This window comes from Bos taurus, chromosome Y (genome assembly GCF_002263795.3).
Source record: "Bos taurus isolate L1 Dominette 01449 registration number 42190680 breed Hereford chromosome Y, ARS-UCD2.0, whole genome shotgun sequence".
Lineage (NCBI taxonomy): Eukaryota > Metazoa > Chordata > Mammalia > Artiodactyla > Bovidae > Bos > Bos taurus.
The window spans coordinates 21660852-21685898 of NC_082638.1; the positions used below are offsets into that span (position 1 = coordinate 21660852).

The following is a 25047-nucleotide window of genomic DNA, read 5'->3' on the forward strand; positions in this document are numbered from 1 at the left end:
AACCAGTTTGTTTTCATGTGTGTGTGTCTGTGTGTCTGTGTTTGTGCGTGTGCTCTTCTAAGCCCTGTGCCCTTGAGACTGTGCAAGTGGTTTGTGTCTGTGTGTTTGTGTGTGTGGCATTCTCAGCTCTGTGGACTGGCTACTGTGCAACCAGTTGTGTGTGTGTGTATGTATGTGTGCTGTTCTCAGCCCAGTACCCTACCAACTGTGCAACCGGTTTTTGGGTGTGTGTGTGTATGTGTGTGTGTGTTTGCTCTTTTAAGTCCCGTGCCCTTGCGACTGTGCACCTGGTTTGTGTCTGTGTGTTTGTGTGTGTGCTGTTCTCCGCCTGGTGCCCTGGCTACCGTGCAACCAGTTTGTGTGTGTGTGTGTCTATGTGTGTGTGTGTGCTGTTCTCAGCCCTGTGTCCTGACAACTGTGCAACAGGTTTGTGTGTGAGTGTGTGTTGTTCTCAGCCCTCTGCCCTTGTGAATATGCAACAGGTTTGTTTGTGTGTGTGTGTGTGTGTGTGTGTGTTGGCATTCACAGCCCGGTGCCCTGGCGACTGTGCAACCAGTTTGTGTGGTTGTGTGTGTTTGTGTGCTGTTCTCAGCCCTATACCCTGGAGATTCTGAAACAGGGGTGTGTGTGTGTGTTTGTGTGTGTGTGTCGTTCTCAACCCTGTGTCTTGGCAACTGTGCAACAGGTTTGTGTGGTTGTGTGTGTGTGTGTGCTGTTCTCAGTTCTGTGCCCTGGCTACTGTGCAACCAGTTGTGTGTGTGTGTATGTATGTGTGCTGTTCTCAGCCCAGTACCCTTACAACTGTGCAACCGGTTTTTGGGTGTGTGTGTGTATGTGTGTGTGTGTGCTCTTCTAAATCCCGTGCCCTTGCGACTGTGCACCTGGTATATGTCTGTGTGTTTGTGTGTGTGCTGTTCTCTGTCTGGAGCCCTGGCTACTGTGCAACCAGTTTGTGTGTGTGTGTCTATGTGTGTGTGTGTGCTGTTCTCAGCCCTATGCCCTGACAACTGTGGAACAGGTTTGTGTGTGAGTGTGTGTTGTTCTCAGCCCTCTGCCCTTGGGAATATGCAACAGGTTTGTGTGTGTGTGTGTGTGTGTTGCCATTCACAGCCCGGTGCCCTGGTGACTGTGCAACCAGTTTGTGTGTCTGTGTGTTTGTGTGCTGTTCTCAGCCCTGTACCCTGGAGATTCTGAAACAGGGGTGTGTGTGTGTGTGTGTGTGTGCCATTCTCAACCCTGTGTCCTGGCAACTGTGCAACGGGTTTGTGTGGTTGTGTGTGTGTGTGTGCTGTTCTCAGCCCTGTGCCCTGGTGACTGTGAAACCAGTGTGTATGTGTGTCTGTATGTGTGGGAGTGGTGAACTCAGTCCTGTGCCCAGGAGACTGTGCATCCAGTTTGTGTGTGTGTGTGTGTGTGTGTGTGCTGTTCTCAGCCCTGTCACCAGGCGACTGTGCAACGAGTTTGTGTGGTTGTATGTGTGTGTTCTGTTCTCAGCCCTGTGTCCTGGAGACTGTGCAACCAGTTTTTGTGTGTGTGTGTGCCATTCTCATCCATGTGCCCTGGCAAATATGCAATCAGTTTGTGTGTGTGTGTGTGTGTGTGTGCTATTCTCAGCCCTGTGCCATGCCAACTGTGCAATGATTTGTGTGTGTATGTGTGTAGGTGTGTGTGCCAATCTGAGCCTTGTGCCCTGGCGAGTGTGCAACCAGTTTGTGTATGTGTCTGTTTGTCTGTGTGTGTGTGCTGTTCTCAGCCCTGTGCCTGGCGACTGTGCACAGGTTTGTGTGTCTGTGTGTATGTGTGTGAGAGCTGTTTTAAGCCCTTTGATCTGGCGACAGTGAAACCAGTGTGTGTGTGTGTGTGTGTGCCATCTGAACCCTGTGCCCTGGCGACTGTGCAACTGGTTTGTGTGTTTGTGTGTGAGTGTATGTGTGCTGTTCTCAGCCCTGTACCCTGGCAACTGTGCAACCTGTTTGTGTGTGTGTGTCCGTGTGTGTTAGATCTCTTCTGAGCCCTGTGACTTGGCGACTGTGCAACCAGTTTTATGTGTATGTGTATGTGTGTGTGTGAGTGCCATTCTCAGCCGTGTGACTGGCGACTGTGCAACCGGTGTGTGTGTGTGTGTGTGTGTGTGAATGCTGTTCTCAGGCCTGTGACCTGGCAACTGTGCAACAGGTCTGTGTGTGTGTGTGTGTGTGTGTGTGTGTGTGTGTAAATTCTCAGCCCTTTGCCCTGGTGGCTGTACAACCGATTTGTGTGTGTGTGTGTTTGTGGTGTTCTCAGCTCTGTGCCCTGGCAACAGTGAAACTGGTTGTGCCTCTGTGTGTGTGTGTGTGTTGTGTGTGCATTTCTCAGCCGTGTGCTCTGGCAACTGTGCAACCGGTTTGTTCATGTGTGTGTGTGTGTGTGTGTGTGTGTGTGTGTGCCATTCTCAGCTCTGTGCTTTGGTGACTGTGCAACCGGTTTGTATGTGTGTGTGTGTTTGTGTGTGTGTGAGTCTATGTATGAGTGCCATGCTTAGCCTTGTGCACTGGCAAATGTTCAACCGGTTTTTGTAAGTATGTGTGTGTGTGTGCTCTTCTAAGCCCTGTGCCCTTGCAACTGTGCACCTAGTTTGTGTCTTTGTGCTTGTGCGTGCGCTGTTCTCAGCTCTGTGCCCTGGCTACTGTGCAGCCAGTTTGTGTCTGTGTGTCTGTGTGTGTGTATGTGCTGTTCTCAGCCCTGTGCCCTGACAACTGTACAACCGATTTGTGTGTGTGCTGTTCTCATCCCCGTGCCCTGGCCACAGTGCAACTAGTTTATGTGTGCGTGTGTGTGTGTGTGCTCTTCACAGGATTGTGCTCTGGCAACTGTGAACCCGGTTTATATATGTGTGTGTGTGTGTGTGTGTGTGTTCTGTTCTCAGCCCTGTACAGTGGCGACTGTGCAACTGGTTTGTATGTGTGTGTGTGTGTCTGTGTGTGTGTGTTAGAGCTGTTCTGAGCTTTGTGCCTTGGCGACAGTGCAACCGGTTTATGTGTATGTGTATGTGTGTGTTGGAGTATGTGTGTGTGCCGTTCTCAGGCCTGTGCCTGGTGAGTGTGCAACTGGTGTGTGTGTGAGTGTGTGTGTGCTGTTCTCAGCCCTGTGCCCTGTGACAGTGTAACCGGTTTGTGCGTGTGTGTGTGTGTTTTTGTGTGCCATTCTCAACACTGTGTCGTGGCGACATTGCAAATGGTTTGTGTGTGTGTTTTTCTGTGTGAATGTGCCACGGGTTTGTGTGAGTGTGTGTGTGTGTATGTGTGTGTGTGTGTATGTGCCATTCTCATCCCCATGCCCTGGCGACTATACAACTAGTTTGTGTCTCTGTGTGTGTGTGTGTGTGCCGTTCTCAGCCCTGTGCCTGGTGACTGTGCAACCGGTGTGTGTGTGTGTGTGCTGTTCTCAGCCCTGTGCCCTGGTGGCAGTTCAACCGGTTTGTCTGTGTGTGTGTGTGTGTGTGTGTGTGTGCGTGTGTGTGCCATTCTCAGCCCTGTGCCCTGGCGACTGTGCAACCTGTTTGTTTGTGTGTGTGTGTGCGCGTGCGTATGTGTGTGTGCCATTCTCAGTTCTGTGTCCTGGTGACTGTGCAAACCGTTTGTGTGTGTGTGTGTGTGTGAGTGTGTGTGTGTGCCATTCTCAGGCCTGTGCTTGGTGACTGTGCAACCAGTATGTGTCTGTGTGTGTGTGCTGTTCTCAGCCCTGTGCCCTGGCGACAGTGCAAACGGTTTGTGTGTGTGTTTATGTGTGTGTGCTCTTCTCAGCCCTGTGCACTGGTGACTGTGCAACTGGTTTGTGTGTGTGTGTGTATGTTTGGGGGTGCTGATCTCATCCCTGTGCTCTGGCTACTGAGAAACCGGTTTGTGTGTGTGTGTGTGTGTGTGTGTGCTGTACATAGCCCTGTGCCCTGGCAATTGTGCAACCAGTTTGTGTGTGTGTGTGTGCTGTACACTGCGCTGTGCCTGGCAATTGTGCACTTTGTGTGTGTGTGTGTGTGTGTGTGTGTGTGTGTGCTGTTCTCAGCCGTGTGCCCTGGCGACAGTGCAACCAGTTTGTGTGTGTGTTTATGTGCCTGTGCTCTTCTCAGGTCTGTGCGCTGGTGACTGTGCATCCGGTTTGTGTGTGTGTGTGTATGTGTGGGAGTGCTGATCTCATCCCAGTGCTCTGGCGTGTGTGTGTGTGTGTGTGTGTGTGTGCTGTACATAGCCCTGTGCCCTGGCAAATTCCAAGCAGTTTGTGTGTGTGTGTGTGTGTGTGTGTGTGTGTGTGTGTGTGTGTGTGTGTGCTTTTCTCAGGCTTGTGCCCTGGTGACTGTGAAACCGGTTTGTTTGTGTGTGTGTGTGTGTGTGTGTGTGTGTGTGTATGTTTATGTGTTTGTGTGAGTGCTGTTCTCAGCCCTGGGCACTGCCTACTTCCTAAGCCTGGATCTGCTTCCAACTTCTCATTCTTTGTGTTTTCAGACCTGATACTCTCTCCAAGTTTCTTTATCACTACCAAGTGAAGTAACATTTGCTGCCTTCATTGCGTCTGTGAGATCTTCATTGCTTTTATCACAAACATGCTCTTAATACAAGTTTTTACAGGGGATGGGGAATGAGAGCCTAAAACTGGATTCTAAGTCAAAATGACAATACCTCGTATTTGGCAGAATTTAAATTACCAAATGTTTCACTTTCCTCATCTCAGGTTCTTCCTCAAAAGCAAAAACAGCGTCAGCAGGGGCCTTCCTGTCCTTTTTCCTTTTCACAGGCAAGGGCTGGGAGTCAAGAGAGTATCACAGAGGGGGTCACGGAGAATGACATGGGAATGATGCCTCTGGCCACGTCTTGGCTTAGCCAAGTTGAGACCAGATGGCTTGGTCTCCCTAAGCCCTCCCTGGGCCAGTCTGGTAGGGCAGTGTGCCCAGGAAAGTCTCTCAGGTTTGGAATACCCTACTCTGTTTGTGGGTGGTGAAAATCTTAGGGACTACTAGAGCACAGAATAAAAGCCTCCTTTCAGGGGACAGCACCCACCAGAGTCTAGGAACTCAGGTCTGTGGGTACAGCCAGGTCATCTAGCATGAAGGGGCAAAGGTGCAATATTCAGGGAGAAATCCAGTAAGGCCTAGATTTACACCCTACCTCAACTCAACAGCTGTCCTCCAAGGGCTCACTCAGGCTCAGACCATCTCCCAGGAGGAAACCTCCCAATACTGCCTAACCTCTATAGGGGCAAGTAGGCAGATTCACTGATGGGTGTCACTGGCAGGATCTGGGGAGCAGCTGTGCACAGAGGCCTCTTCCACATGTGAGGCAGGAGATATGAAGGATGTGGGGACCCTGATCCGGTGCCATGACTGCAGAAGCAGAGCTCTGGGACTCTCCACCATGGCCTGGGCTCTGAGGCCCACTCTGCAGGAAGGGGATTGGCTGGCAGCCCCAGGCTGACTCTTTTCTCCCTCTGCCCTGAACTCCCCTGGATTCATGATCTTGACATCTCCTCTTTGCACATCTTCCTCCTCTCAGGGTCCTGGCCCCAGTCGGTCCAGACACAGACACTCAAGAGTCTACAGCTCTGGGACAGAGGGTACATATATTCTGCTCTGGAGACAGCAGTGATACTAATGGTTACAGTCAGGTGTGCTGGGATCAGCAGCACCCAAGGGCTACCCAGCACCCACAATGCATAACGTCGTCCTTGCCCTTTGGGTCCCTCTCCATTCTCCACTCGTTGTCTGGCCACGTGGCCTCCCTGGCCTCCTCCAGCTGCAGGTAGAGAACTCACTCTGTTGCCTGAGTGCTTTGTTTCCAGGAGCCCCTCACTCCCAGGGGTCCCGCACTTAGGAAAAGAAAAACATCCCTGGGCTCACTGCTGGACTATTGGTGGGGACAGCTTTTGGGTGAGGGTAGAGCAGGGTGGGGGTAGGGTGTGGGTAGGGTTGGATTGGGGTGGGGTGGGCGTGTGGGAGGGGTGGGGGTGTGGTGGGGGTGTTGGGGTGTGATGGACATGGGTTGGGAGTGGGGTGGGTTGGGGTAAGTTTGTGGGGTGATGGTGTTGTAAGGGTAGGGGTGTGGGGTGGGTGTGGGGTAGGGGAAGTTGGAAGAGGCCCTTGTGGCTGGGTGTCCTAGGGGCGCCTGGGGGCACAGGTAGACAGTTGCACACATAAAGCTACACAGATAGAAAGAACAGGGGGCCTCACTCAGAATGTTTTGGGCTCTAAGGGGTGGTAGGCAAGCAACAGGGGCACAACATTGGCAAAGAATGACCTAGATAGGTGCATACTGAGAAAGCGGTTCCACAAGTTAGCTGAGCCCAGAGGCCCTTGTTTTCTGGTCCCCTGAAGGAATGCAAAGGCAATGGATCAGGCCAATGTGACTGGTACTGTGAAGCTGTCCAAGGTGATGGGAGAATGTAGAATGCAGGCGCATGTCACTCAGCTCTCCAGGGCAAGCACTTCCAACCCTGACCGATGCTCTGCAGGTCAGCCCCCTTTATGAGCAAATGCCAAGATTTTGTAACCTTTGAGGATAAGTCACAAAGTTAGAAGTGCAACCTGACATGATCGATGAGCAAGTGAAAGAAAACAACCAGGACAAAGAAAGTTGGGTGCTTATCAGAATTCATGTGCCTGGAGAATAAGCATGTACTTCTGCATATGTGCAAGTTTCCTCTCAGGCATGTAAGTGTGTAAATGTGCATGTGTGTGCACATGTGAGTGCAGAAGAGCCTTCCAGTATGTTTGTGAGTGTTAGCTGTCAGAACTGACCTAGACAGGTGATGGAAGTTGGATAGCGAAAACATGAAAGTCTCAGGGAAAGACACATAGACTGTGGCCAGCAGGAGCACAGAAGCCAGGGTACCAACCCCGTTTCCTCACTGAGCAACCAACTTCTAAGTGAAATCATAGTGGTGCACCCAGGATGCCTGGCAGAAAGGAGAGGCAGAAGGAAAATGCCTGGGGAAGACCAGTGAGAGTGCAGAGGAATCGAGACACAGAACAGGCTGCAATCCCAGAACACAGAAGCCATGGTGAACGATCCACAGCCCCTGGGACACCCAGCTACAAGTGTCTTTCCATCCTTCTCTAGTGTCAGGCGTTCTTTCCCTAACCTTGCCATGAGCATGAGCACCCCTTGCCTCTTTTATGAAGTTTCAGAGATGGATCATCACTGCAGCATAAGCACCTGCTACCTGCAGAGTCTTCCAGTTTGAAACATCACTCTTTGTACTCTTTTTAGAATGCATCTATATCGGGTATCAGGACTATAGGATGGATGGCTTACCTTGTTCCTCTTGCTGCTCCCGGCAGCACAGGCTTGGGCAACTGGGCAGGCTGGTACGTGTTCTCACATGGAGAACAGAACCACTTTGAAAGGGCCTCAATAGGCTAAATGGGCAGACATGCATTTCTCCTGCACCAATGAGCCATGGAACTTAACAGTGAGTTGTCCTTAGCATCTCAGTGGCAGGAGTTCAAACAAGTTTCAGTAAGTTTCCTCATGCCAGTAGAGCATGCCCCGTTTCTCTCTCTGTGCAAAGTGAGGCCAAGCCTTTACAGGTCTGTGCAGTGTTCACGTCTGTCCAGCGAGGGAGGGAGGGTAACCCGTCCCCTTCTGCGGTTCAGCAGTGACTGCCCACTGTTGGCTTTCAAGTTTGAGAAAGCACTCTCCAAATGTGTGGACTAAAAACTCTGATCTCCTATTGGTGCAACTCACTCAGAAGTAGAAGAGCTTGCCTTTACTTCAAGGATAAGCGTCTCTCTTGAGCACTACTGTCCAGAGAGTGGCAAACCACAACACCACCACATAGAGAGATGGAGACACACAGACACCAGCGCCTGGTACACACACAGAAGGATTGCCCAAAACAGTGATATGCCAGAAACAGAGATAAAGAGACACAGAGTGAGCTTTGTACCCTAAGGGTCTGGTGTCCCTGAACAGTGGAGATCAATTGTAGCAAACGGTAGGGTTTTTCCCTACTCCCATAGCATCCGGACAGCAACAGGCTCTGTCCCATGGAGAAAAGTACCCAGCCACGTGGACCCCCTGGATATCCTTTGGATACTGAGGGAGAGCTCCCAGTTATTGCCTGTCCCGGAGGACACAGGAGTGTGCTGTTCTGATTGTGGAGCAGGAACCCGTGGTTGGTTGTCTGCCACCCATTTCCAGATCCAGGTCAATGACAGTGCCTGAGGTAGCAACAGAGGCAAAACATGCTACCTCCCTGGAGCAGAATGTGGCCACGTGGGGTCACTGGAGCCCAGGAAGCACGGAAGAGGTCTAGGGGCGTGTCCATAAGTGTGCCACCCACTACCCTCTCGGTCGTTGGTCTAGATTTGGGCCAGTAGCCTGTGAGTGGCTTACAGCCTAGGGCCCCTCCTGTTTGGCTTATCACCCAGGGCCGGTTCACCATGTCCTGGGCTGTCTGCCACCCATTTCTTCAGCTCCAGACCACCCTACACACACCAGCCCCTGCTCCCCAACCATCACCCTCACTCCCCACCCCCAAAGAGCTAGTGGGCCCCACAGGTTTACTGCAGCCTCTGCCACCATTGCGCACCACTTGCTGTGCTATTATGTCTCGTCCCTTCACATCTGCACCAGCTGGGGATCAGGGCCAGGCCCAAGAGGAGAGAGTGAGGCAGTCAGAGGAAGGAGGGAGCATCCTGGGACCCCAGACCTTTTTAATTGTGAGCCCAGGTGCTCAGTGGGCAGGGGCCCCACAGCCTGTCTTTGTGATGCTGTGCATAGCCTGGACCTTCCAGCCACCAATTGTTACGCCAGGCAAAGAGGCAACCCTCTTCAGGGTGGAGGCAGTGGAGGACAGCAAGGCCCTGGTAGATGAAGACGTGGTGGGGATCGAGTGGGAGTTTCAACTATTGGCGGAAGACAGCACCAAGGAGGTAGAGGTTGTGACAGATGACGAGCGGCAACAGGGGTTCTCCCAGGAGCTGGAGGAAAAAACGGTGGAGGAGCAGGGCTGGGAGAGGCCCGGAGGCCCGAGTGAGCTTCCAGTGCTAGATGAGCTGCAGGCGCTGGCCGCCCTTCGGGTGGAACTGAGCTCTGAACATGAGAAAAACCACAGGGCCTACATTCGATTCATGCACAAGAGCCATCAAAGGAGGAAGAGTCACTTGGCTTGGAGGAGTGCCATCATCCAGGGCATCCCTGGCTTCTGGGCCAAAGCTGTATCCTTTTTGCTGCTTCTTGGCGTCCGCTGCTCAGGAGGAGGAGGAGAAAGAGCAGGAGGAGTGTTAGGGGCGAGGGCACTGGAGGCCCCTGAAGGAAGTGTGGTCCTGGGCAATTGGCAGGCTCTAAAGGGACACCCCAGTAGAATCTGGGCAGGGCCACACCTGTGTTGGAGCCATGACTTTGAGTCTCTCCTTCTGGCCTGCATCTGAGAAGGAGCAGCACCTGAGGCCTCTAAGTCAGGAATGACCAGAGACAGTTCACCAGATGAGCCTTGGCAGACAGTTCTCATTGTAAATGTAGAGGTTCCCAGGAAATAGCTGAGACATGGGAGTCTCATTCTCTCTCTCTCTCTCTCTCTCTCTCTCTCTCTCTCTCTCTCTCTCACACACACACACACACACACACATACACCCACACACACCAACCCCTTTGCTTTCAGACATGGTTTGTTACAATGACTACAAGTCTGAAAATGTAAGCAGTGACATGCCACTACCCAGCATACACAGGTCTGGAGGAGAACAGTAGCGGTCAGAAACAGCCCCTGCTTAGAGAATGCAGATCACCTCAGATGCAGAACACCACAAAAAACCCACAACTGCCAGGAGCCAGCATGGGAGACCCCACCCATGACAAGGTCATGTGGGAGAGGTCTGACAGGCAAGGCGAGTCAGGACTCGAGGGCCCTCCTGGACCTGCTTGAGCATCTACCCCCAAACCAGAATCTGTCTGTTTTACAACTTTCACAAACTCCTCTGATATTAACGAGGATACCCACGAGGGGGGATATCCACGACCACCTTTCTCTGAAGGAAATCAACTTAGAGCTCTAGTTAATAACTCTCCTGGGTACAGTGGGTGTGTTCCAATTCAAATCCCTTGGATAGCTTTCTAACTTGCCTGATAGGTTTTCCCAGACTCTTAACAGCTACACATGTGATTATTCACAGCCTCCCAACCACAAGAGGTATGGGAGGCTTAAGATAGTCCAACAATGCAGAGCTTCTCGGGGAGTTAAAATCATTAGAATAGAACTAGTAGAGGATTTATTTGTTGAGCTAACCCTTGCTGCCAAGTTTCCATACCCCTTACCCACTATGTCCCTGGGAGTATATCAATTAATATAGTTGGTATATAGAAATATAAGTAGTAGCTTTGATGTTAACAACCTTAGACCCTTGAGTTAATAAATTCTTTCCTTGTTATCCCCCACTGCTCCTGTTGCCCTATAGGAATGCAATTCTATCTAGTCCTTTCAGGGAGTGGCGCCAAACTTTAGAAAAATAAACCTTTGGAGAAAATAAGTTTTTCTGGTTGCATAACCTTTATCACAAGAACAATGTTAGCAGACCTCCTGGCCAGAAGATGATATAAATCACCTAAAGCCTTAGTGTATAATAAGTTTGCAGAAAGAAAGCCTGGTTTCGATAAGGATCAAGGACTGCTGACCTCGCATGACTCTGCACCCTCTATTATCTTTTATGTACAACTTAGGGTATAAAAGCTCCTTTTGAAAATAAAGCTACAGGCCTTGCTCATTAGGCTTGTTCTCCCTGTGTCATTCTTGTTTCCTTTTCTCTCCTTTTCTCTCTCTGTTCTTCCTTCAGGATGACGAATTGGAGCGTGGGTGTCCTCTGAGTCCACTTACCTGCCCGGGCTTCTAAGACTCAATCGGGAGGACACCTAGCGTCTTCAGGGAAAGGATGCTCTGCGTCTTCACCCCACTGAGAGGGCGCCTGTGGCCTCCGTGGACAGTGCAATATGGTGTCACGGGCTTTATTTATTTATTATTATTTATTTCTGTGTAAACCAGATAGATCAAGCCTCTTTCTCTCCCCTCTGCTGTCCTTTCACCGACGCCATTCTCCTGAGGGAATCCCTGGATCCAACCGGGGCTGGACCCCGGTACAGAGCCATGAGTGTGCCTGATGGTATGGAAGGGCCTGAGGACAACAGTGGTAGCCCGGCAAGCAGAAGTTCCCGGCATCCTTGCAGATGCCTGTTCCGGTGTCCTTCTTCCACCCGAGATTACGGCTGATGCTCCTGGCTCTTCTTGGCTCGGCATGTGGCCTGAAAGCAGATTATGAACCACCCTCAAGTTTGCATCATGATCAGCAACCAAGATAAAGACTTTCTCAGCTACATGATTGACTTGAAGGTCAGTGAGGGAGACTGAGGATGGCTGGGTATGGGACTTGGCAGAGAGTAGGAGGATCACGTTATCCATGTTCCTGCACTGTGAGTCTTTGGAGAGGCGTCGTGGAAGCTGTTAATGTCTGCCTGGGAGGCAAGTTGAGGCCCGTATAAGCTTGCACCTTTCCCTCCTCCCTATTCTGGCTGGTGCAGGTGCAGAGATATCCACGGTTCCGCTGCAAGCTGATCTTTTCCTTTTGGGAGAACCCCTACTTCTTGAACACGGTGATCATTAAAAAGTATTACCTTGACATCACTGGTAAAACGTGCCTCCCTGGGTGATGAGTGTGGGTGTGCAGGGTTGTGGATAACCCATCTTCAGGATCCACCCCAGTTTCCCTGTCTTTTTGCAGGTCATAGGGCATGTTGTTCCACTCCAGTCCACTGGATCTGGGGCTTTGAACGGGGAGCACTCAGCCACAAGTTGCACACCAGGAGCCTTAAGTTTCTCAACTGGTTGTCAGGCTACAACTGCTCAGAATTGAACAGGATTGCTGAGGTGGGGATACTTTGGGCCTGCACACAATTGGTGATTGATGTTGGAGTTCTTGGCTGCTCATGGGATGGTTCAGGGCCTGGTCAGTCCCGGGCTGACCTTGCTTGTGTTGCCAGCAGATCATCAATGAAGACGTATGGAATGATCCCCTGAAGTACTACTCCAGGGAGGAAGGTTCCTCCATGAGAGGTAACTGACAGAAACACATATGGTGAGGGGGTCTGGAGGTGGGCTGAGAAGAGATAGTCGTGTAGTAGCCATGACACTGTCCTTTCCCAAACGGGGTTGCTCAGGCTCGTGGAAGCTGGCTGTGGAGCCTGAATTTGAGCCATGCATGTAGAAGGTGGCCTCCTGAGACTTGAGGCTTGAGGACTCATTGTGTCCGTGAGTGCAGCAAGCCTCCCTCACGTCAGCTGTTGTTGCAGTGCAAGAGTCCTAGATGATAGTACCAGAGGCAGGGTGAGTTAAGTTTCTTTGTCAGAATCATTCTTCCATGGGTCCTGCCATCCCCGGGATTCCTGCTGCTGACTGAGGTGAGATTGCCTGGGCCCTTCACTCCTGCCCCTTACCCTGGGAAGGCCTATCATTGAAAGGGTGTCCTCTCTGGGGTCCCAGTGCACCTGTGTGCTGACTTTGGGATCTTGTGTGAATTTCCACATCCACCACTTGGTATCTCATCACCACCTGACATGCTGCACTGGAAGCAGCTTCAGGGTGCCTTGGGAAAATACGGAAGAGATCGTGGGGGAGGTGGACAGGGAGACCAAAGGGCAGGGCATGGTGCCTACTGACGCCATCTCCAACATTGTTAGACATGAGCGTCTTCACCTCCTGAAATATCTGTGTTCCCCGTTTGCGTTTGTGTCCCCATGCCGAGCATGTGTGTGTATGCATGCATGTGCCTGTGTTGTCTGTGTTTATTTGGATGTGTGTGAATGTTTCCAGCCCAGGGCAGACGCAGAGATGAAGGTGACAGGAGAGGAGGTTTCAAGGAACCAGAAGAGGAGGCAGGAGGCATCCCCAGTCTCAAGGTGGTTGGTTGCCGTATTTTCACAGTGACCCTGTCCTGGATGGTAATGAGGAAAGGACGGCCAGTGATAACTCTGGACCATGGCTCCAGAAATCTTGAATTAGACCAAATACAAAACACATTCACCATTTCCACCATGTTAATGTGTGTTTGGACCGGGAAGAGGGGGTGCATGGTCTGAGGATTCACCCAGGGCAAATCAGGTAGGGTGGGGCTTTGAAACCACTGCCTGTGAAGCCTTCGGTCTGTGGGGACTTGGGCTGGGCTGTGGAAATGGTGGATGTGGTTACAGCATGACCCGGGATGGTGAGGAGGCTAAGGTCCTGCAGAGATGGGCAGCGATTCAAAGGAGAAAGAGGCACAGATTGCCTGCTGCACTGGAGACTTGTTCCACAAACGTGAGAAGGAGACATGAGAAGAACACAAACGTGTTCAAGGAGAAGGGAAGGTCCTTGAACAGTGCAGCACATCAACCAGCAAGCTCCCTCCCCGAAGGTGGTACACACTGGCACGTGGCAACACAAAACGCAAGATGTGCTAAAGTAAGCTGTATGTGCAAAACCACAGGAATCCTAGGAGAGACAGGGTATGAGCGTGGCATCCCTCCAGGCACTTCCAGCCTCCCTGGCAATGCAGAAAGGTGAGGAAAGCGCAGGAGTGGGTGTACATGTGTGCCTCTCTGCCAGGGTGTGCCTGCGAGGGAGGGAACAGGGAGGAAGCAAGAATGGTGGGCTAATTGGATGTCCCAAGGCACCTCAGGAGAGTGGGAGACACAGAAGCCCCTGGGAGCAGTTTGAGCCTGCTGGTTTTCAGGGACTAGGGTCTAGGCAATTAGCAGTCCTGCCAAAGATACTCCATGGCTTATGCTGAAAGTCCTAATGTGTATTCCTTCTTTCCTCTGGGGTCTTGCCTCTGGCTTTGGGGGCCTGAGGGGCAAAGGTGTGCATCTGCCCCTGAGGGAGGAGGTTTCTGACAGTATCGCTGAAGCAGAATTTCTGATTTTGTCTGCACCAGGTGACACTCAGAAGGACCTTGCCTTCCAGGTGACCGGTTTGGATGCCCCTGGGCCCAACCGGGTCTGGCTTCCTTGGCACATGGGCTGTGTAGGCAAGCAGGGATGCCTGACTGTAGGGAGTCCTACCTGGGTCTAACAAGAGCAACTGAAAGAGAGTCTTGGCATTTAGCAAATCAGTGAGGCCTTGGTGGTTCAAACCCTCTTGGTGCATTTCAAATAGAAAAGCTGCTTTCTGCCCAAGGGAGGCATGAGCTGTGGGCCCAGAGCGGGCAGGTTTCCCAGGGCATCATCTGATCAGGGACTCTGTGTATCTGTGTAGTGTTAAACAGAGGGGATGACGTGTAGGGATGCCACTTTACCTGTACAACCTCAGGACTTGTATCAGAAGAGAGCCTGTATCTGTGTGCACCTTCTTCAGAACACTGGATCAGAACCAGGCCTATCACAGTCACAGTATCTTTGGCCTTTCCAGCTACATGGAGATAGCACTTGGGGACACAGGTAGACAGTTGCACACATAAAGCTACACAGATAGAAAGAACAGGGGGCCTCACTCAGAATGTTGTGGGCCCTAAGGGGTGGTAGGCAAGCAACAGGGACACAAGATTGACAAGGAATGACCTAGATAGGTGCACACTGAAAAGCAGTTCTCCAACTCAGAAGAGCTCACAGGTCCTTGTTTTCTGGTCCCCTGGCATGCACAGGCAGTGGATCAGGCCAACGTGACTGGTACCATGAAGCTGTCCAAGGTGATGGGAGAATGCAGAACACAGGTTCATGTCACTCAGGTGTCCAGGGCGAGCCCTTCCAACCCTGCCCGATTCTCTGCAGGTCGGTACCTGTCATGAGCAAATGCCAAGATTTTGTAACTTTTGAGGATAAGCCACAGAGTTAGAAGTGCAACCTGACATGATCGATGAGCAAGTGAAAGAAAACAACCAGGACAAAAAAAGTCGGGTGCTTACCAAAGTTCATTTTCCCAGAGCAGAAAGCCTATACTTCTGCATATGTGCAACTTTCCTCTCAGGGATGTTACTGTGTACACACGCACGTGTGTACACATGTGTGCCCAGAAGTGCCTACCAGTACACTTGTGAGTATGAGCTGTGGGAACTTACCTAGCCAGGTGATGGAAGTTGGATAGTGAAAACAGGAAGGTCTTAGGGAAAGGTACATGGACTCTGGCCAGCAGAAGCCCTGAAGCCAGGGAATCGATCCCTGTAATCTCACTGAGTGAACAAGTTCTAAATGGAAGCACAGTGGTGCACCCAGGATGCCTGGCAGAAAGGAGAGGCAGGAGGGAAGAGCCTGGGGAGTGTGCAGGGGAAAGTCCACTATACCTGCAATTTATGAAAAGTCAAAAATGTACCTAATGAGCTGGAAGGAGAAACTACCTAATTAATGGAATTATTTAGCTGAGGAGATTTCCAGCCAAACAGCCAAAAGTACTGCCTGGTTTCCTCTTGCTGCCTATAGTAAAATATGAAGGGAAATTAAAAAAAAAAAAAAAAAAAACTTTAAGAAAAAGACTATTAAAAAATGAGACAGAATTTGCTGATTTGGAAATTTTTCAGTCTTTTAAGATGACCGAAGATGCTAAAATTAATGGCTATCAAGCAAAGATCATATCCAGGGCATTAGAGTAAGGTGGTCCAAATATAACATTGTACATCATCTATATGTCAGTTCTTAATATATTTTTTTAATTAACTTGCTCTAAAGATTTGTGTGATGGTAAAATTCTCTGTTAAGCCTCAGAAAGGTGGAAGGGGATGTTAATGGCATTATTTAGTCAGGCCAATGCCCTCCAAAGAGTTTAGACGTGTAACTCAGAGATCACTTCAGTCACACAATACGACTTCTACTAAGTTTCAGAGTGTTATCCCTCAGCCATCTCAGCAGAAAACCAAGGCAAAATAGGCCTATGAAGACATGTGTGATTGTGGTTTTAGAGTGGGGTGCTTTCGAAGAACACCAGTAAGATTATCAGGAGGCACACCAAGTTTTTATGATAACATATTTAAGTTTAGCTTAGATTGAAAGGACCAACAACAATACAAAATAAGAGAACTCTGGACTTCTACCTTCGACAAGCAGGAAGCAGACTAGGGAGACTGTTTCACTGTATCAACCTTTCATGCAATGGAATCATGTTAGAGGGCAGAATTAAAAAGTCAGAGACCGAAGCTTAGAAGTTTCCAGGCCTTGAATCCTAATCCAAGGACTGCCAACAAGAACCCGTGGGATTTCAGAATTGCTACTATTGACTCCCATCTCCCCTCCTCTTTCTGGAACAGGAGTGTCTATGAAGGTTATCTATGCCTGACCCACCACTGTATGTTGGCTGTTAAAGTGAGCAGATTGACTCATGCCTTTTGTTCACAGATCCTCAGGTCTAGAGGAACTATACTTGTATAATTTGAACTGTTGTATTGGAGAAGACTCGAGAGTCTCTTGGACTGCAAGGAGATCAAACCAGTCAATCCTAAAGTAAATCAGTCCTGCATATTCATTGGAAGGACTGATCCTGAATCTGCAGCTCCAATACTTTGGCTACCTGATGCAAAGAACTTACTCATTGGAAAATACTCTGATGAGGGAAAGCTTGAAGGCAGGAGGACGAGGGGACGTGAGAGGATGAGATGGTTGGATGTCATAAACAACTCAATGGATCTTGAGTTTGAGTAATCCCCCAGAGTTGATGATGGGCAGGGAAGACTGTCCTGCTGCAGCCCATGGGGTCGCAAAGAGTAGGACACAAGTGAGCGACTGAATACTTGAGATATTGCACAACTGGACCCTGATCCATATCTGGACCTGACTTAAATGACAAGGTCCTGAACTTCAAGTTAATGCTATAATGGATAAAATCTTTGAAAGCATTGGCAGGAAAATGCATTTGGGACATACAAGTATGTAAACAATTTGTGGCCATGTGTGTACCACGTGATTTTAAATTATGTCCACAAATCCTTACCATCAAGGGTGGATCTTATACTCCACTTCACATGTGGGCTGGACTTAGTGGCTCATTTCTAACGTTAGAATATTGTAGAAATGAAAATGAAGTGTCTGAGACTAGGTCATAAAAGGCACTGCATCCTCCTTGCTCATCCTCTTGGGTCACTCACTCTAGAAGCCTTCTTATCTTGAGAACACTCAGGTAGCCCAGCAGAGAGGTCCATGTGAAAGAACTTAGGCTTTCTCCTAACAGACAGCAAGGAAACTGGTTTCAACAGCTATGTGAGTAATCCATCTTGGAAGGAAATCCACCAGCCCATGTCAAGGCTTCAGAGGAGGGCAATCTCATGAAACCCGGAGCCAGAACATTCAGCTGAATTACTCCTGGACTCCCAACTTTCAGCAGCGGTATGAGATAATATTGTTTTAAGCTATTAGTTTGGGGTAATTTGTTATGCAGCAGTAGTTCACTAATGCACTGCCAACTTTGGGCAATGTCTTTATCCAGGGGTGCCTGTCAATTTAGTTCAATCTAAGCCAGAACCTGCTATGTGAGCTTAGTAAAAATACCCCACCCTTGATCTGACCACCCTCAGTATCAGATCAAATTTCTTGTCACTCACCTCAATATCTTATCAGCCTTGCCTAGCCTCAGCAATGATCCTCTCAGTTTAACCAGAATCCACCCTCACCCATCAGTTCAATTCAGTTCAGTAGCTCAGTCGTGTTCAACTCTTTGCATCCCCATGAATCGCAGCATGCCAGGTCTCCCTGTCCATCACGAACTCCCAGAGTTCACTCAGAGTTCACTCAGACTCACTCCATCGAGTCAGTGATGCCATCCAGCCACCTCATCCTCTGCCGCCCTGTTCTCCTCCTGCCCACAGTCCCTCCCAGCATCAGTCTTTTCCAATGAGTCAACTCTTCGCATGAAATGGCCAAAGTACTAGAGTTTCAGCTTTAGCATCATTACTTCCAAAGTAATCCCAGGGCTGATCTCCCTCAGAATCCTTACGGTCCTCTTAATAAGTTTCCATCCACTGACACCCACCCTGTTATTGTTGTTGTTCATTGCTTTTCAGTCCCCCAGTCTCTTTGCAACACCATGGACCCGCCCTGTTGCTTAGCTATAAATCCCAGCTGTGTTCCTGCTGTAGTCAGACTCGAGCTCAATCTCTCTACCCCATTATAAGACCCTGCTGTAGTAGTCTTACCTTGAATAAAGTTTTTCTTACCACCTTTGCTGCTGCTAAGTCACTTCAGTCATCTCGACTCTGTGCGACCCCATAGACAGCAGCCCACCAGGCTCACCCACCCTGGGATTCTCCAGGCAAGAACACTGGAGTGGGTTGCCATTTCCTTCTCCAATGCATGAAAGGGAAGAGGAAGTTAATTCCAATACTAGAAATGAGAATGGAATGAGATTCTGAGAGGATAATATTCAACCCTGAGTGGAATGACTTTTGTTTCAGGAAGAGTCCAGTCAAGCAAAAACCTGGGGAAAGAAAGGGAGGAAGAAAGGAAAGAAAGAGGAAGAGAGAAGGGGAAGAAAGGAAGAAAAAGAAAGAAAGGAGAAAGAAAGAAAAGTAAATGTCTCAACAGATGTTGTAAACTATCCAATAAAACAATTTTCTTTAAATTTTAAAAATAGAAATAGAAATTTGTAGCCATATACTCATTGCATTTGATGGTACTAAGAACAAGAAAACCCATTTACATATCATGCTTAGAAGTCCTGGCCAACACAATAAGATTAGTTTAAAAAAAAAAAAAACTAAAAATATACCATGTTATTTGTAAAAAGAAAAACAGAAGAAATAATTTAAAAAAACGTTTTATTTCTATAAATACTAATTTTACTTACAAGCCTTTGGCAACATGAATTAAATATTAAATTTTATCTGAGAGAGCAAGCAAAATAGAATCCTCCTGTCCCCTTCTCCTCCTGCCCCCAATCCCTCCCAGCAGTAGTTGGCAATAAATAACAACTTGTATTCTTTAGGAGCATACTTCAGAGCAAATAACAGTAACAATATTGATAACACTAAGGAAGAATAAAAACACATAACTAAACCATTTCATATTTTTACTATAGAAATAGAATAAATGAGCTACATATATAAAAGTCTGCACGTTTAATTATACATAGAAGTTTTCACCTGAGACCAGAACAACACACACTCTTTCTGCAAAAGTGGTTTAAGCTTACACTTAACAAAGTGCTTTGGCCTAAGCAAACTAACTGGAAAGTCCTAGTAAAATATTCAAAGTGCAAATCAACCAGTCAAGCATGGAGTAAATAAATACAATAGACTTTACACTCAGAAAATTACCTAAAATGCAGACAAGACTCGCTACAGCTTAGTCATCTGTAGTCCTTCCTGTTCAGTTCTGAAAGGGATGCTAAGCCCTTGGTGATTATCACTTCCCAGCATTTTGTGAAAGCTTAGAGAATTTAAATAAATTGAGGAAGGGTGAAAAAAGAGTGGGGAGAGATAAGGAGGAGAAAGGAAGGGAAAACGAGATATTTCTCCTGGCATAGGTCTACAGCCAGGATCCCAGGTTCCTTGAATTGTGCACAGATTGTTTGTTACCTGTGCCGGAAGTGGAGAAGAGATGGCATTAAAACATACCTGCTGCTGCTGCTGCTAAGTTGCTTCAGTCGTGTCCGAATCTGTGCAACCCCAGAGCCAGCAGCCCACCAGGCGTCCGCATCCCTGGGATTCTCCAAGCAAGAACACTGGAGTGGGTTGCCATTTCCTCCAGTGCATGAAAGTGAAAAGTGAAAGTGAAGTCGCTCAGTTGTGTTCAACTCTAGAGACCCCATGGACTGCAGCCAACCAGGCTCCTCCATCCATGGGATTTTCCAGGCAAAAGTACTAGAGTGGCATGCCATTGCCCTCTCCAAGACATGCGTAAGGAGACTCAACTCCAGGAACCCACAGAGGCAGTGAAGTGTACTGATGTTCAGGAACCAATACTTGGAGGGTACCCCGCAGGTCTGTCAATGGGACCTTGGAGACCATAAGTAAAAATTTTCCACAAGTATAATCACAGATTAGTTCGATAGATTAGAGCAAGGAGAATAACTCTATGACCTGATAAATACCGAATTAAACGAGACAATTCTTGCACATCAGACTGTATCAAGTAAGACCAAAATTCAGTATGAGTTTGATAAAATGGGAAATTACACACACAAAGAATTAATTGTTAACCACAATACATTTGTGTCCAAGGCAAGATAAGACACAACACTGAAATCTTCATATGTTCAACTAGGGTAAGACACAGGTAACTGGAAAAGGTAAGGAAAAGCTCTATAAAGGGTTTAATCACCCTGAACCATTTTTATCCACTACATTTACTATTCTCGGACAACTCCATTGTAGTTTAAGAGTAAGAGAACTAAATTTAGCCCAATTCATAAATCTAACAGATTCCCTGTGTTTGAGCCTTTTCAGTTAAAACTATGGGTCAAGGACAAATCAAACTAGATGTCAAGGCTTTTTTCCCTTGAGAATCTTAACTTGCTTTACTATTGTGACTTAGACAGACATGGCTACTTCACTGTGACTAAAGGCCAGCCAAATGGGAAAGGGGATGGAATGAATCAAATTACCCTTTTGATCACTCAACAGGAGATCCACGGGCACCAGGCCTCATTCTGTTAACTATCTCTGCTTCTGCAACTGTAGTCAATGATACACAGGGCTTGTTTGATGCTTACAGGAGCCCCTCACCAACCACAGGCATTTCAATGGTTGGCTTCCTTGAGATGTCCCTGGGGTAGGTAAAGACACTCTGAGACAGTGTTCCTTCTGCCTTGGCTCCATGCCTGGAGTGAATGTGTGTCTCTTCCTCAACTGGGACAAGAAGTCACAGCTCTCCACTGACTAAATCCCTTATCTGCTTCAAACTCACATCACAGATTCTCCATCAACTTCTCCACACCAGGCTTTTGGAGCCAGGTTATCTTAGATCAGCAAAACAGAGGCACTTCGGAGAGTTCAGCAGCACATGGGACTATACCATAAGAAAGTCATTCCAATCTGGCTGTATAGTTAATACTGAGATCTTGAAGGCATGAAAACAGTTGAAAATTACGTTTCTAAAACACTCAACAGATTATATGTATAGCAGAGGTTTTGAACTTACAAACAACATGAAATACCGAAATAGGTTGTTACTTTTCCTCTCTCCCCCTCTCTCATTCTTTCTCTCACACACACGTGAGCACATACTTTTTTACATATTAAGATAATTATATGAAAAACAGGTAATATATTTTTAAAAAACATCTCAACATTCAGGTTAATTAAAACTGTTCTTCATGAATTAAAAAAAAAAAAAAAACATAAATTACCCATTGGTTTCACTATATTTGATACTATTGAATACTGCTATAATTTAGATTTTTTTGTTTTTAATGGGGATTTTAAATTTGACTGAAATACTTGCTTCAGACTTACTGAAAGTAGAATTAAGGGTTTTTTGTTTTTTTTTTCCAACTCCTACTTTTAGATTGGGGTGGGGGGTGATGGTTCAGAATCAGATGTGTTCACAGTAATGGATGGTACTTCCACCAATCCTGGTTGAAGAGGTTCCAGTGATACCTGAATAACAACTTTTGTTTCAGGAGGTAATCCTTTTAGCTGCTTAGGCTTCTTAAACATTTGTTTAGCTGTTTAGGCTTCTTGAACAATGGGTCTTGTGCTCCATTTTCTCTTTGTAAGTTAAAAACTGTAGCCAACATTTGGAACACTGGTGAAAACTCTTTACCCAGTGCCCTCTATAATGACACATGTATGGTGTTGCAGTTTTAAAAATTTTGAGACAAAACGGACAAAGCAGATTCTTAGTGTTACCATGGTATGCTTTGAATTGTGCATCCACATCTGCAAAGACTGATGATCTGTAATTGCAAACCTGGCATACATAGGGCATTTCACCAGGCTTATGATTGTCTTTCATGTGCTATAAGAGAACCTGATCTGTCTCAAAGGACAACTCACAGATTTTACAGTCTGCAGAGGGCTTCTGGGAAATGTGAATACTTTCAGTGTGACACTGCAGCTGGAAGGGAGTAGGAAACTGGTGGTGGCAGTGCTGGCAGGAGGTGTGGTTTTTCCAGCTGTCACCTCTCTGCCTTTCAAGTCCCAAATGGTGCTTCATGTGATTCAGAAACTTGACGTTTTTTAGAACTTTCAAGCAGCTGAGGCATTTAAAGGCTGTGTGAGTTTTCGGTTCTGGCTGCCCATCTCCTATACGCTGTCCATAGTAGAAGTCACCAAGTAACACAATCAGATTTCCTTCTGTGGGATCAACAATCTTGTTTTGACTTGCTAAACTTGGAAAGTCAGTTTTTTTCAGCCCATTTTTCCCTAAAGGACTTACAGGCTTACAATGAGCATTGTCCTTTGGAAAAGCTGTTGGATGAGGTTCTCCATTCTGAACATGGCTTAATGAGGTATGAACACTGTCTGGTGTGCTTTGCTCAGTAGTCACTGTATGAAAAATACCAGAAAGGGATAAAGCTAAAGAATGCCCCCTATAATTCCATCACTGTGTTTAGGCCTTTTGGGATCTGTGCTATTTGTTTCAGAAGTGGAAAGTAGCTTTGATACACGAGGACTTTTATTCATATCTCCTGAAGAAACTGCTGTTTCTACTGGAGGCTGCAATGAACCTGTGAAGATAATCAAAGGAGAATATAATTCTGAAACGCTATTAGGCACTATTTGTGGTGAAATATTTTATAATCAGCTTCAGACAAAGGCTCAACAATGATAGGACTATCTGTTGATCTTGATTCAGAATCAGAACCTGGCAAGACAGTCCGTGCTGCTGATGTAGGAGTCGCATGACTAACAGGCTGTAATTTGTGAGCATTATCTTTCTTGAAGTGATCACACATTTTTCTCCTTGAACATGAACCTGGGGTAACTCTGTTCAATGTTTGAAATGACTGGTTTTGAATTTGAGGTCATCCCAAAAAAGATCACATCAGCATTTTTATTTACATGTTCTACCCCAACAAAGATCAGTTCAGCATCTTCATCATCTACTTGTTTGGTTTCTCCTACACTTTTCTGTGGTTCTGGCTCTTGTTCTTCACATAACATACATGGTGGTTCCATATTTTAAATATTTTTTTTTATTCTTGAAGGGCGTGGCCACCAATCCCAGTGCTTTCTTTATATAACCTGCCACCTAAGTATAAACATACTACATATTAGTTAAGTACAGAAAAATGCTGTATTTGATTATCTCCAAAACTCTAGGTAGTTATAAACACCATTATCTTACAGATGAAGACACTGAGTATCAAAGAGGCTAAATGACAGCTGAAAAACCTATAAGTCTACATGACTCTAGAATCAGAGCATTGTCCCATGTTGATTTTAATCTCTTCTATTTTAAAAAAAGAAAGAAGGAAAGAAAAGGAAAAAAAACACAAAACACCACTGATCATTAGGTGAAATTACATGTAAAGGATGAGTATTTTTACAAAAGCACTATTGTACAGTGTTTAGAAACATGGACTTTGGAGTCAAAGAAGATTGAGCTGGAATTCTAAGTTAGCCACACACCAGCTGCATCTTTTTGGGCAAATTTATAACTTTTTAATGTGTTTCTGTATCTTAAAGACAAACATGCTTATTTCTTAGACTTAAAGTTAACAGCTCTTTTAAAAAAGCATCAGCTATTTAATGGCATCTTGTTTTGTAGTAAAATTGGAAGAAAACGTATCTTAAAAGCACATTACAACTGATTCACACATACTAATTTCATAAATGTTAATACAGAAAATAGGTAGCAGATTCAAAGTATAAAGTATCTAGACATAGTTAACAAACAGCATAATTCAATGTCAAGCACTTAATACAGGCCTAGCAAATTGAGAATGAACTCTCTTGATAATCTCACCCCAATTCCACACTGATATATTCTAAATTTCTGCCTCTAATCCTGACTAAACTTAAATCCAACAATGCTTCATCCTTCATTTTACATGTCTCTTCCCCACATAGCATACAAAGTGATGCCAATATTTCTCTAATACCAGTATTATACAGAGACATCACACACACACACACACACACACACACACACACCCAATATCCCTTATGAATATAGAGGCAAGAGTACTCAACAAAATACTGGCAAAAAAAATCTAACAACATATAAAAAAGATCATATACCATGATCACGTGGGATTTATGCAGGTGTGCAAAGTTGGTTCATTATATGAAAGTCAATCAACATAATGCCATTTTAATACAATAAAGGACCAAAAATACATATGCTTACAGAAAAAGCATTTCCCTGAACCCAGCACCTTTTCATAATAGGCGTTATAAAAAACACTTAAGGTAGGAGGAGCTAAGATGGCGGAGGAGTAGGACGGGGAGAACACTTTCTCCCCCACAAATTCATCAAAAGAACATTTAAATGCTGAGTAAATTCCACAAAACAACTTCTGAATGCCGGCAGAGGACATCAGGCTTCCAGAAAAGCAACCCAAGTCCTTGAAAGGAGAGAGAAGAAATACAGCTCCACTCACCAGAACACCGACACAAGCTTCCCTAACCAAGAAACCTTGACAAGCCACCTGTACAAACCCACACAGAGCGAGGAAACACCACAATAAAGAGAACTCCACAAACTGCCAGAATACAGAAAGGACACCCCAAACTCAGCAATTTAAACAAGATGAAGAGACAGAGGAATACCCACCAGATAAAGGAACAGGATAAATGCCCACCAAACCAAACAAAAGAGGAAGAGATAGGGAATCTACCTGATAAAGAATTTAGAATAATGATAGTGAAATTGATCCAAAATCTTGAAATCAAAATGGAATCACAGATAAATAGCTTGGAGGCAAAGATTGAGATGATGCAAGAAAGGTTTAACAAGGACCTAGAAGAAATAAAAGAGAGTCAATATAAAATGAATAATGCAATAAATGAAATTAAAAACACTCTGGAGGCAACAATTAGTAGAATAACAGAGGCAGAAGATAGGATTAGTGAATTAGAAGATAGAATGGTAGAAATTAATGAATCAGAGAGGATAAAAGAAAAACAAATGAAAAGAAATGAGGACAATCTCAGAGACCTCCAGGACAATATTAAACGCTACAACATTCGAATCA

At 46.7% G+C, this 25047-nt stretch overlaps 1 protein-coding gene and 1 pseudogene across 1 annotated transcript; one reads left to right on the top strand and one right to left on the bottom strand.

The window, feature by feature from the left end:
• The first annotated feature begins 8512 nt into the window (after positions 1-8512).
• On the top strand, positions 8513-12077 carry LOC132344641 (testis-specific Y-encoded protein 1-like). Its single transcript, XM_059884294.1, has 6 exons — positions 8513-8699; positions 8751-9187; positions 11272-11349; positions 11538-11643; positions 11738-11883; positions 12000-12077. The coding sequence occupies exons 1-6, from the start codon at positions 8576-8578 to the stop codon at positions 12075-12077; spliced, it is 969 nt and encodes a 322-aa protein (XP_059740277.1). The 5' UTR covers positions 8513-8575.
• A 1018-nt stretch (positions 12078-13095) lies between these two features.
• Positions 13096-22678, bottom strand: LOC132344448 (zinc finger protein 280B-like; annotated as a pseudogene).
• Positions 22679-25047: the final 2369 nt, after the last annotated feature.

What these genes read in the sequence shown, in the direction of transcription:
- LOC132344641 (XM_059884294.1), top strand. Translation starts at nt 8,576, where the DNA reads ATGTCTCGTCCCTTCACATCTGCACCAGCTGGGGATCAGGGCCAGGCC. An exon ending in GCTACATGATTGACTTGAAG is followed by an intron (nt 11,350 to 11,537) that starts GTCAGTGAGGGA and finishes TGGCTGGTGCAG; the next exon opens with GTGCAGAGATATCCACGGTT. An exon ending in GTATTACCTTGACATCACTG is followed by an intron (nt 11,644 to 11,737) that starts GTAAAACGTGCC and finishes GTCTTTTTGCAG; the next exon opens with GTCATAGGGCATGTTGTTCC.